Source organism: Limanda limanda, chromosome 13 (genome assembly GCF_963576545.1).
Source record: "Limanda limanda chromosome 13, fLimLim1.1, whole genome shotgun sequence".
Taxonomy (NCBI): Eukaryota; Metazoa; Chordata; class Actinopteri; order Pleuronectiformes; family Pleuronectidae; genus Limanda; species Limanda limanda.
In genome coordinates, this window is record NC_083648.1 from 6,018,303 (window position 1) to 6,032,317 (window position 14,015).

The window sequence follows — 14,015 nt, forward strand, 5'->3', positions numbered from 1 at the left end:
TAAATACTAATATACTAGTTTTGTGCATATTAAAACCTAATATTAATAAAGTCATATTATACAATATAATGCCAAGGCAGTTATTACCTGCTCCAGATATTTCTGGTTTATTTTGTTAATATGTAAGTTTAATGCTTCAGCTATGTTACGGTCACACCGCAGGACATTTTGCGTATTCAGCTTAAAATATAATCAAAACATAACAGATATTTCATACAAAATCATAAGTTTAAAACAAAGTACCATACTATGCATCACATCCATGTGTTGTTTAAGTGGTTAAATGCATCTAAATAGACATTAACACTTAGTTACGGAAAAATCATGCGTCATGTCATCCACCCATTTACCTTGTCATATACAGACATAAATATAAACATTTTGTGTGTCATAGGCTGATTTGAGCCCTGAGGAAACTTTGGGCACTTGACTATACGCTTCTGCATTGTTGTGTCATTCTTAACATAGGTCTTTGCACAGTATTTGCTAATGAACACAGCCTTTCCTTCTACATTGGATGGGGTGAAATGTCTCCACACATGAGATAGTGCACGTGGCATTGTTTTGTAGAATAAGACGAGTACAAAGTTTGTAAAAAAAACACTAATGCAATGCCAGAGATATAAATAGTTAGCCAAACAATTGGAATCATCTGTAAAAAGTGATTTACATGATGGATAAATGAATGGAAATATGCTAGATGAACAGATGAACAATCCTCAATCAGCATGCTAATATATTTTCCCCAGTAATATCATTGAAACTTACCTGACTAGTCCTTCACTCTACAGCAGGCCTCAACAGCCCTGCTGTAGAGTGAAGGATGCTGGGAGTTATCTGTGCATGTGATGGAAGAATGCACAGTGGAGGGTTGAAATTCAACGTGCAGCATGTGCTGCATTCCATACATCTTTAAAATAGAGTTTTGAATGATGTTTTTATTGCTCAGCGTTTAATTTGCTTATTATTATTTTTTTTTTCCAAATTCCCGAGCTTAACTTCCCATGGAAAGTTTCCAGAAATTTACCGGAAAGTTTCGCCCCTTTGCAACCCTTCTATCAACACAATGTTATGGGTGAGCGAGATGCCCCGTAGCAATATGGCCGCCATGTGCGGACGTTCGTCTCCGTTGGCCAGCAACGCAGACGAGAAATCTAGTCTTTATATATAAATCTATGACAAAGACAGCCAGCGACAGGAAACAGAGACTCCGAGCCTGCAGCGACCCCTGTTGGACTAGACGAAGAGGAAACAAAAGTACTAATACTGCACAGTAGAAATACTCTGTTACATGTAGGCTACTTGTTAAACAAGTACTAAAGTATAAGCAACGAAATAAACTTAAACAATTGTGGAAGAGTAACTCGGATCATTCACTGAGCTAAAAGTACAGAGACAGTAAAGTAATATTCCATTACAAGTGAAAGTACTAAGACAGTGAAGTAGAAATACTCCATTATTAAATTAAACACACTCTGACTGTAAAACCAAAAATAAACGACAATTTCTAGGACTGAAAAGCAGCACTGAACGGCCCGAGCACATGAGTTTTGATGCGTTGCATGAGTTTTGCGCACTGCTGAGAGGATGAAAGCTTCACTTCCTGCATGCGTCACGTGATGTTGACCTTCATCAAAAACATAGAACTGAGTCAGTTTCATTGTGTGTTTTAATGAACTGAGATTTTTGTAAGTATGAATTGATCCTGGACTCATTTGTTTTCTCTGTTCACTTTTAACAGCTGCACACATTGTCAGGTGGTCTCCAGATGGAGATAAATATGTGGTGGTGGTAGATGACGAGGTGAACATCTACGACCTGGAGACGGCGTCGGTGAAGGGAACAATCACAATCTCGTCTGTAAAGTTCTTAAATGTAAGTTCTGTGAATACTTACACAAACTGTGGCTTCTCTTAGTGATGTAGAGACAGCTGGGTTGTGATGATTGTTTTACGAGCCCTGGTATTGTAGATTAACAATATACCACATGTAAGACAACATGGATGTTGGATTTTGTTTGTTTTTCAGAACTCCCTCCTGGCCGTCGCAGGAGATGATGAGATTGTGAGGTTGTGTGAATTGGAAAAACTGAAATGTGTGTGTGAGTTCAAGGCTCATGAAACCAGGTAATTACTCTTTAATTTATTTATTTCACAGTCCACCTCCATGTAGGGATGAGGAAAAAATCGATTCAGTTACAAATCGCGATTCTTGTGATTTTAAATCGCCATGCTGCCTCCCAAATCGATTTTTTAAAAATTAAAAAAAACAAACATCTAAACATACCCAAGCACTAGCTTTGTATCGCCTTCATGCAAACAACAATAGCCTACTTTTTGTTTATTTCAAAGTTTATATTTTAAGTAAACTTTTATTCATTCTATTTAATTTACCTTTTATTTATTGTTTAAAAGTAGCCTAGATGGCTTACATTTCTTAATCTGTCAGTTTGTGTGCAGTTGACAGGGGCTGTACAATAATAGGGCACATTTTTATTTATTTTCTCTATTGGCTGCCCGGCAGTCATTAAGTCAATGTTAATATTTGAAATAAAACTTGTAAAGCTCTAAGTGAAATTGATTGTGTTGTATTTGAAGGTATAATTCAACATTTTTCCATGGTCCATTATTTAAAAAAAAAAAAAAAATAACCAAAAGAAATCCCAGGAAATGGTAATATCGAATCGCAATACTTACAGAATCGCAATACATATAGTATCGCCACCTAAGTATCATGATAGTATCGTATCGGGAGGTCCCTGCCGATTCCCGTCCCTACCTCCATGTGTGTCTGAAAGTATTTTGTAAAATGTATTTTTGAATTTGATGTCCAACGTTTACAAACTTACACCAACTCTCCTTGTTGTGGTGTCAGGGTGAAAGCAGTGGACAGTTTTATGATGGAGGATTACTGCGTGTTGGTGACGGCTTCCAATGACGGATTGATCAAGATGTGGAAGCTCCTGAACCTGAAAGAGGCACGTCTGTGTTGTTGTTTGTAAACAGTTTGGGAGAAGAAGCCATTTACATTTTATTTTAACCAATTCTTTGACACATTTACATTTGCAGCAAATGTGTGTGCTTCAATTCATAAGATTATCATTTATCAAGTTTCTTAATCCTAACTCTGTAAATGATATAACAAGCTTTCAATAAACACAATTCTGCGAAACAAAGAAGATTAAAAAGACACAGTTACCTGCTGAGCTGCCGATCATCCACTGACCAACCGCTGTCGTCCCACAGGAGCTGGAACCTCCCACCCTCCTCGTGGAAGTGAACACCTCGGCCCGGCTGACGTGCCTCGCCGTGTGGAAACCTTCATCGGTGCAGCCGCCCGCTGAGGAACCAGCAGCTGCTGCGACGACATCTGAAGGTGACGACCGGACGTTCATCTCACAGGATCATTGTGTTGTTAAAAAGAAACCAGACACGAGCTGGGACAGGGAGTTTTTGTGTTGAAGGAGGTGAAATGAGAACATCATGATCTCAACCTTTACACTCACCTGAGCTTGTCTCCACTCAGCAGTTCGTATTTACAGTCAATGCAGCTTGAGGTTGAATATATGAATATTTACAGTGTACACAAGAAAACAAGCTCCCAATGAGTAATTTAGTAGAACAACATGGATTTATGTTTAATTCTCTTACACTAAATAAGTACAAAGCCTCTATATTATTATATTATTATACTCTATATTTCACGTCCTGGTTCTGTCTGTGTCTCGTTAACACTCATCATCTGCCTCCCTCTGTCCACAGAACTCGCTCGAGAGCTTTTAAAGACCAAGAGAGTTCGAATTGCGACGGAAGTAGTCGTTCTGGAAGACGAGAGCAAACCCAGAAAGAAGAAGAAAAAGGCAGTTGGAAAATGAAATGAGCAGCAATAAAGAAAACATCTTTCAAAAATGTACATGCACTCTTTTATATATGTGAACTATTTTTTTTGTTGCACATGCTGGTACCTGGAATGGACACTGGGAGGTGTTACACACAATGTTTCACAGCTCTCAAGATCTGACTGTTCTTGAGATCCAATGTTTTTGCTGTTGATACTGAAGGGAAAAATTATATTTGTTAGATATCATTAGATTCCAGTTATCCAGCCGTCGTCCTGACTAGTCTCACTAAGAGTTACTATTTCTATCAGAAGACTCACTAAGCTACATATAAGGTTTTGTTGAGTGTCCCCAAGTAAAGAGCAGATACTTGTGTCTGTGTTTGCTCAGGTTCCTCTGCAGATTCTAACTCGTCTGTCGTTCTTCTCAGAGTCAGGTCTGGTTCCTTTCCAGGTTCAATAATCTTTGTTTTGATGTATGTGTTCATCTTTTACCCCGTCTGACAATTCAAACCAATAAGAACAAGATAAGGGAGAAGGGCAATTAGACAGTTCATTGGCTTTCCGTTGACTCGGAGAACCTATTAAAAGAAGCATTTATGTTTTTTATTAATCCCAGAAAAAGATAAATATTCAAATAAATAACAAGACCCGACAAACAAAAATCAAGGGGCATTATGAAAAAGTTTTGCATTTAGTGGCCAATTTCAAATTATTTTCTTTGAGGTATTGTACCAGGGCTTACATCAGATCAACTTCCAATTGGAATGGAAACAACAATTAAACGTCTAATTTCTAGAACTGCAGAGCGGCACTGAGCGGGCCACAGCACATGCGTTTTTAAATTTTATAGATTGGGGACATCACAGCTGTCCCTGAATTTAACAATCCTGCTGTTTGACATTTACCATCATTCATGTCAACGAGGGCTCCTCCGCCATCGCTGTTTCACTGTCCGTGTGTGTGAGTGTAATGCTGTGTAGTAGAAAATTAACTAAGCAAGGTTGAAAAAGTATTTTATATTTGGATAGTAAGTGTTTGAAGCCTTCTCAAGAGACTTTGATGACTTGTATTTACATACAACAGATGTTTGATGACTTGAGCTGTTTTCTGGTGGGAACTGTTTATGACGTCAATAATGTGAGACCTTTTGCGACTTAATTACCTATCAAAGGAAGGAGTGTATCTCTTCTTATCACCTTAGGAAACACATGTGAATCAGCTGTTATGTTTAGTTTCCTGTCCTTCCCCCACCTATGGGAACCTGTCTTGATTGGATCAGAGAGACAGCCCTATCCCCTGGTATATAAGACCCTTGTATTTGACTGTTCTTCATCTTCACTCTGAGACCCTTGCGGTTTCCCTGTGTTGATCCTTTCTGCAGAAAGCCCCTAATTAAATACACGTAGATAACTTTGTTGTTTCCAGCCTCTTGTATCTCCAGAATTCTATCACAATTTGGTGTCAGAAGTGGGATCGCACGTCTGGACGGATCTGGACTCGGTGTCTACGGTTGACTGATCATCTTGGAAAAAAGTTTCCAACCTTAACCTCCCCACGGGTGAGATGCAGGGACCTAGACCCGAGCCGGATCGTCTCAGCGCTGCGATCTATCTGGTGAGAATCTGAGATTTCAAGTGTAATTTATACCAGCAGAACATAGTGTTACGGAGAAGTTGGTCTAAGAGGAACGGGATCCTCCAGACAGGTGAAAGCCCTGTAAATTTTTAACCAAGGTTTAGAAGAAACCTGGAAGGTAGACTGACGAGGTACCTTAAGGAGTTGTTTCGACTGCAACCACAGAGAGGACATAATACTGAGTGTATTTGCATTGTGTCAGGCAACTCAAAAAAGCGCGCTATGTAGAGAACTTCTTTAGGGCACTATGATTTATGTTGGTTAGGCAGGATATTTGAAGGTGTATTTAAAAAAAAAAAAAAAGATAAAAAAAAAAAAAAAAAAGAGATGAATTGAGAAACTAACAGCAACCAAGTAATTACAAGAGAAAATTACTGTTGGTTATATAATATAGGAGGTATTACATTATTTTGATGATGTTTATATTACTAAGTTTCCTATTTGCTCCTTACGATAGCGTTTTGGAGATTGATTGAAGACTTAAGGTAACTAATACTTAAAATAAAATTAAAAAAAAAAAAATTCTTTACATATGTAAATGAAAATATAAGATTTGGATAATGGAACTGAACTGAGTAATCCTTATGTGAACTTCATGTGAAAGAACTATGGTGACAAAGCACTAAGTTTGTTTCAAGTGTGAATGAGGAATGAGTGACTTTGGGTTTCCAGAGAGAGAGAGAGTTTTTTAAGACAGCTGAAACAGCTGAGACTGAAGCTAGAGGAGAATGAAATAGTAAGTTAGGCCAGAAAAGTACATTTTAAATTTCAGGCAGATAGGAATGTATGTTGAATGTGATTAGAAAAATTGCATCAAAGGGACAGAAAGCACACACTGGCAGGGACAGTTAACACCTCACAAATGTCTCAGTGTCTCAAAATGCAGGTTCCCGACCTCGACTCTTCCCCGCCGACAAGACGACAACCAGAACAACACCAAGCTCCACCAGAAGCGGATGTTCCACAGGCAGGAGCCCAGGTTCCACAACAACCTTTTCCAGCTAATGACGTTCCAGACCCATAACTCCTCTCTTCACCTCGCACCAGACAAGTGGGCTATATGGACTGGGACAGGATCCAGCCCGAATTGCGAATTCTTGAAGTGACCTGAAGTTGCCAGCCTGTTAAAACGTACAGGCATCAAGTGGGACTCAGGAAGAGCTTAATAAAAGCACATGCAGTTCATGCGAATAAGAAGAAGAAAGAGAGACTGATCTGCATAAAGCCTCACTGAAGATATTCAGAGGTACATCGCGATGCAGAAGAAGAGGATTTCAAGGAAGGAGGGGGGACGCATGTGGAAACGATGATTGGGACATTTGTTTTCTCTGTTGAAAGAAGGGACATTGGGCAAAACAAAAATTGCCAAGGAAACAGTAACTTTACAAGGCTGAATGAACCGAGGCGGGGATGGAGGAGAGGGAGGAACCAGCATCTTTGAGCAGAGAACGAAACCATGAGGAACACCTCACACATCAAGAGGGTGAATGCACCACACAAACACAAACTCTTATCATAGAAGTAAATTATTTTTTTGTTTTTTAGAAAAGAAAGACAAACTACTGATAAGAACATAGCTTAAATAGCAATGAGATGATTATGCTAATATGCCAATGCACACACTCACAGTGCTAGGTGTTGGGACTGAGGCCAAGTGATCTGAGTTTTCAACAAAGGCCCATAAAACGTGAGGCCTAAACGCGATCCTGAGACCAGCCCTAGAGTGTTCCGGGGTGTCGACACTCCAACCCCCCCCCCCAGCAGGAGGGCCTGGTGGCAGATGCTGCAATCAGCTCTGCTGAGATCCAAATGAAACCTGAGATGTCCGCTGAGGGCGAAGCCCGCCCCTTGGGGCCAAATTCTGATAGTTAATTGGCCGGGGGCCACACTGACCCCTGACCCCTCCTCCCAGGGGGGAGTCACCTGGAACATGACTTAAAAAGGCTGAGCTCACAGAAACCTCGCTCTTTTCCTCCGATGCTGATGTGACAACGAGACCCCCCCCGGGGTCTCACCAGTTAACCCAGCAACTTAAGGAGGCAACTAACTTCTTTGTCCTCTTTTTCTACTCCAACGCTGAAGTTACCACTAGGCCTCCCGAGGCTTTACCAGACGACTCAGTAAACTAATGGAGGCGATAAGACGTTTTGTTTTATTCATTTCAATTCATTTCATTCATTTATTCTTTTATCTTAGTCGACGTTTTTATTTTGAAAAGGACTTTTCCTGTTTTAACTTGGAAAGATCAAACAGGAAATTGCTCGCTGGACGATCTCAAACTGTTTCATTTTCCACACGGACTTTACTTTTATTCTCTCTCCAACGATCTACAAACGGCTTCAAACCAGCCGTCCCCTGCAGAAGCGCGATGTTCATCCCGCTGAGGAGTAAGAGACAATTCACTCCGTTCCTGTAAAGCAGCACGTTCTCCGCTGTTACAGAAGAAGACGAAGTTTCATTCCGTCACGGAGCACGAGAAAATCCGCTCCTTGTCCGGTCCAGCGGCTGAGCTCCGGAGCTCCGCTCGTGAGAGAGACCACGTGATTCACTGGCCCCCGACACATTCGCGCCGAGGCGCAGACACACCGCGAGGGTGGTACAGTAAGAGACTTGATTATCTGGGCAGATGTTAGTTTAATTGGGGGCCGAATTAACCATTCGGCCCCCAAAGCCAAGCAGAGATAAGAATTCTCTTTGTCTAAAATTTCCTTTGTGTAATTCATGTGACGACCACCAGTGTGCGCTCCGGCCACATGGTGTCATTAACATAGACTCCATCTTGAATAACGCAAGTTAACCCACCATTTTGAGTCTATTATTGCCACGCCTCCGCTCTCTTTCTCCTCCCATCCTGGCTCTAAATTCATAACGGCTCCGCCATCTTGTTTTGTAGTCAATCCGCCATTTTGAGAGTTTTTAGGCCTTGATTCCACGAATCATGATCGGCCTCCATCTTAGATGTGATGTCACTACGCGTCATCGCCACGCCCCTTCTTTTTCTCTCTCTCTCGCACACACACACACACACACACACACACACACACACACACACACACACCTTGATAGACACAGACAGATACACACACACAGAGACACATAGATGGACCAGAGGTTACATGCGTGTTCTAAATTGTGATAAGCTGCTGTTGTTATCTTTGAAATATGGGAGTTTGTTAAAATGATAAATCATTAAATAACACTAACTTTATTTCACATACACACACATAGACACACCCACACAGAGAGACACTTTGACACAGACACACACACACAGAGACAGACATACATAGGTAGACCGCAGGTTTTACATGTATTTTCTGAATTGTGATAAGTGCTGCTGTGTTTATCTTTGAAATATCGGAGCTTGTTAAAATGATAAATCATTGAATAACATTATAACTTTATTTCCCCTTTTTAATAAATACTTTTGTAATTAAAGTATCTGTAGTCTGTGATTATTTGTGCATAAGTGTGTGATTGCAGCTGGATTATGATTGCCTGTGCTCGAACTTAGAAGCCTTCACTGTTTATTAAGTAATCGTTAATATTAAAATATTGACATTATTAATTTGACATTTATCATTATGAGACTGATAATTATAGCTTGACATCGTTGGTCCCTGGAAACCAGGGTGGTGCCCCCCTTTCTCAATTATTAATATAGATAGCATTATTCTTAAATTGATAATTTTATTGTTTTTGACTAATTATTTTCATTATTCTTGGTTGATAACCTTATCATTGTTAATTGATAGCTTGTACTTTCTAATTGATAATTCCTATTTTCTCATTAGTGGTTTTATTGTTATTTGATTACTGATCATCTTCAATTAATAATTTAATTATTTTTGATAGATAATTTTTATTATTTTAATAATCATATTTCATGATTATTAATAATTAGCCAATGTCAAGTCTACTCCTATTGCACAACATAGGGAAAGAGATTATATTAAGTGTAATGCTGCTTCACTGTTATATGCATAGAATGGAAGCTTTGCTCATCTGTTGTCACATCAAATCGACAAAGATCTAGTGGACAAGGCACATTCAGTCACATTAAGAACAGACACCACGTATATGCATCCAAAAGATTTAAACTTCACTGCACTCAAACACAAAGGGAGAGATGCAGGTTTGAAAAAATAAGTTGTAGGGAAAGTAGTGTGAAAGAAAATTCAACACTAAGTTGCATGTTCTGGAAAGAACATAGATGTGCTGTTTCTGTAGTCACCCTCTCAGTTCCTTCACAGATGTTCAGAGGATGCTTTCCTTTTTTGATGTTCCTGGTTCACACTCACATGACTTGCTGTCAAAAACAAAAATGATGAATGGCAAGACTTGCGACCGTGGATACAAAAATGTGTCAATGCTGACATTTGGGAAAAGATATCAGATCCCGTGGGTAAGTAAAATCAATTTTTTAAAGTGTTTAGAAAATGATTTACATCTGTTATTTACACTTTCAAGGTTGTTTAACTGGTACCAGACACAAATACAGAAGCCCAATATGCACATGCATATTTAGTTTATACAAACAACATTTTAAGGGCTCAGAGGTAATCATGATGTGGGTTTAATTAACACATGGAACCTGTGGTTATTACACCATGATCTGACAATATCTACTGTAACAGAAAGCCATCGATGGTATTACACCAGTTTTCAACTCTCTATTGAGGGCAGGTGTAATTGTTCCTTGCAAGGATTCACTAGTGCACACTCTGATTTTTTCCGGTGAAAAGTATTTTTGATAAAACACAAACTGTTGATTTGCGATTCATCCAAAATTTGTATGTTGTCAACGCCGCAGTACAACAATGCGCTTCGTCGGTTCCAAATTCTTCAAACAATCCTTTAGCAAGTTCTGAAGGATAGTAAATTATTCTCTGTTGTTGATCGGGCAAATGCATTCTTCAGTGTTTACATTGATAAAGATAGATAATACTGGTTTGTATTTGAGTTCAACAGAGAAAGTTATACATTCACATGCCTACGTCAAGGCTTTTGTGAATCACTGACCATTTACAACCAGGCACTAAAAAGCTTAAGATCATTAGATATAACACCAGGAAGTGCACATTTACGATATGTTGACACTATAATGATTTGTGCTTCAACTGAAGAATATTGTGACAATGATACTGTGGCTCTCTTAAAACATTTAGCTGCATAAGGACATAAGGCAAGCCTGAAAAACTGCAGTTTGTTAAAGTATAAGTTTGTAAAAGTATAGGTTTGTAAATGTAAAAGTTTAATTTTAGGGCATGTGATCACAGCAGAGGGCAGTCCCTCTCCCCTAATAGAGTAACAGTAATTCAAAGATTCATAAACTGTTACGAAGAAATAAATGATGTCATTCCTGCAAATGTATGTTAACTATGCTGTCCTCGAAGAGTCCCTCAGCGCAATCGCACATGGGCTTAACAGCATATAGCAAAGTTATATAGACTGATGACACAAGAAAGCTTTCACTGACTTGAAACTGACCCCACAAACGACCACTCGACTTTATGACCACACGACCCTGACCAACCTTTCACACAACCAGATGACAAGAAAGGGGGAGTAGATGACATCAGTGCTACTCCCAGATCAAGGGGGGTAAACAGAGACGTGTAGCTTTTTTCTGAGCAAAACTTGATCCCAAATGCTATGTGTATGATGCTATCGATAACATGCTATTCTTTTGGAAATGCTAACATCACTGTGAAAAGATGTAATGTTCTTAACCCAGCTACTCTTCTTCCAACAGAAGGAGATGGTGAGCAACATAATTGTGTAGTAACAATAACCGAAGTTTGTTTCCACAGACCAGATTTACAGGAAACACGTTTGCAGAATCCAGACTTTGAACTGTTTGTGGATGGATCAGCATCTCGCAATTCAGACACAGGAGCAAATCTAGTTGGTTTCTCTGTGGTAGCAGCACATGATACATTGATTGCACGACCTCTCCCTGCTTCTCTGTCTGCACAGGCAGCAGAGCTCACTGCTCTCATTGAAGCATGCAAATTGGCTAAGGGGAAAAGGGTGAATATCTACACTGACAGTAGATATGCATTTGGTGTAGTACATGATTTTGGCACGATTTGGAAACACAGAGAACTCCTTACACCATCAGGCAAACCAATTGAACACCATGCTCTAGTGTCTCAGATGCGTGAAGCTGTCCTCCTCCCAAAACAGGATACAGTATGTAAATGTGATGCTCACACCTCTAATAATGACCAAGTATCACAAGGAAATGCCAGGGCGGATGGAGCAGCAAAAGCATTTGCTCGCCAGCCACTATCTGCTTCACACATTCTATTACAGGTCGACCCCACCACCCCCACGGCTGACCTACAAGAACTTCAACTTAGAGCAACAGTGGAGGAGCGTGGACTTTGGAAGAGAAGTGGTTGCACACACACACATGGGGTGTGGGTGGGTCCTGATGAGAAACCTTGTTTGCCAAAATATCTGTTTCCTCATTTTGCAAAGTTAATGCATGGGAAGGATCATGTTTTAAAATGATCGAAGATGGATTTTATTGAGCTAACACCGAGTGAGGGGAAAAAATATTGCTTGGTTATAGTTGATATGTTTTCTAAATGGGTGGAGGTTTACCCCACATCGAAACAAGACACAGTTGCCGTAGCTAAAGCGCTGATCACTGAACTTATTCCCAGATGGGGAATCCCAAGTAAAATCAGTAGTGACAACGGTACCCCATTTGTTAGTGTGGCAATAAAAGAATTAAGCAAATATTTGGGCATTGATTTAAGACAACATTGTGCTTATCACCCAGCCAGTGCTGGAGCGGTGGAAAGACAAAATGGGACATTGAAAAACAAATTGGCTAAATGCTTTGAGGAAACTGGATTGCTGTGGACTTAGGCTCTCCCACTGGTTCTCATGCAAATGAGAATGAGAGTCAGACCAAAATATGGATTGAGCCCATTTGAGATTCTGTTCGGACGCCCAGCGAACACGGGCATTGGACCTGTTAAAAGACAGTTGCCTTCAACAACTCTCTGTGAAGATGAAATGCTACGTTATTGTACAAATCTCTCTTCTGCTTTATCTGCCATTCACAAACAGGTTAAAGACGCACTCCCTAAACTGGCAACTGGACCACTTCATGACCTGAAGCCCGGTTGGGGTGATAGTGAAAGACCTAAGGCGGACACAGACGCTGGACAGGACCGTACCAAATCCTGTTAACACCCCACACGGCGGTGAAGGCCACTGAGAGGACAACGTGGATTCATGCCAGTCACTGCAAGAGAGTCCCAGAACCAGAACATCCACCTGCTGCACCCACACTGAATAATTAAAACAAAGGATCAGTAAAGAGGGGGCAGTGCTGACCAGCACAGCTGTTGGTAATAGTTGCTTCGGAGAATCACATAATACACACACACCTGAGAAGACGACGATGAAACACTGACCTCCGTGGCATCACTTCAGTCAGCTGGGTCGGAGTGGCAGTAGAGGAACTGTTCTCTCAATATTGATGGCAGCGATCTCCCGCTGACTGATAACTCTTGACACGAATTTCGTTTTTGGAACATTCAAGCCAATCTCCCAGGCCAGTCTGATTTGTTGGGTTCCAAGCATCCTGTGCGATAGGGGATTTGTGATTTGTTTCCCTTTGAAGCTACAGAGAGTGTTTGCTCGTATCAACATGCCACACTTCTTTTAGCACGTATGTCTCCCCCACACTACACCTTTATACTCACAGTTTGGTTACTGTAGCCTCCATGGGCTTTATGGGGCATGCCAGCTGTGTCCCTATGGTTTGTTCTGCCAGATGACACACCAATTGGATCTACAGTCACGATAATATAAGATGTGTTTCCCCTCCCTGACTGGTTTCCTCCCCAGAACCCTTTTGATAATGATGAAGAATCTGATGTTGTTGTGATGTCTGTTTAATCTGCTTTTATCAATCCTTCCTCCCATTTAAAGACGCATACCGTCAATGACAAAGGCAGTTTGTTTTACACTACAGTGATGATGATGATGCATTTTGAAATCCTGGTGAATTGATGTATTTGATTTTTTCCTTCTCTTAAGTTGTCAATAAATGACAAAAAGAAGGGAAATGTAGTAGAAAATTAACTAAGCAAGGTTGAAAAAGTATTTTATATTTGGATAGTAAGTGTTTGAAGCCTTCTCAAGAGACTTTGATGACTTGTATTTACATACAACAGATGTTTGATGACTTGAGCTGTTTTCTGGTGGGAACTGTTTATGACGTCAATAATGTGAGACCTTTTGCGACTTAATTACCTATCAAAGGAAGGAGTGTATCTCTTCTTATCACCTTAGGAAACACATGTGAATCAGCTGTTATGTTTAGTTTCCTGTCCTTCCCCCACCTATGGGAACCTGTCTTGATTGGATCAGAGAGACAGCCCTATCCCCTGGTATATAAGACCCTTGTATTTGACTGTTCTTCATCTTCACTCTGAGACCCTTGCGGTTTCCCTGTGTTGATCCTTTCTGCAGAAAGCCCCTAATTAAATACACGTAGATAACTTTGTTGTTTC

The 14,015-nt window shown here is 40.3% G+C and overlaps 1 protein-coding gene and 1 long non-coding RNA gene across 2 annotated transcripts; both read left to right on the plus strand.

The window, feature by feature from the left end:
• The first annotated feature begins 1,175 nt into the window (after nt 1–1,175).
• Nucleotides 1,176–3,001, plus strand: LOC133018251 (p21-activated protein kinase-interacting protein 1-like). Its single transcript, XM_061084571.1, has 4 exons — nt 1,176–1,257; nt 1,742–1,875; nt 2,029–2,126; nt 2,875–3,001. The coding sequence occupies exons 1-4, from the start codon at nt 1,176–1,178 to the stop codon at nt 2,999–3,001; spliced, it is 441 nt and encodes a 146-aa protein (XP_060940554.1).
• A 165-nt stretch (nt 3,002–3,166) lies between these two features.
• On the plus strand, nt 3,167–3,912 carry LOC133018012 (uncharacterized). Its single transcript, XR_009682791.1, has 2 exons — nt 3,167–3,375; nt 3,762–3,912. It is a non-coding gene; the product is annotated as an uncharacterized LOC133018012 (long non-coding RNA).
• Nucleotides 3,913–14,015: the final 10,103 nt, after the last annotated feature.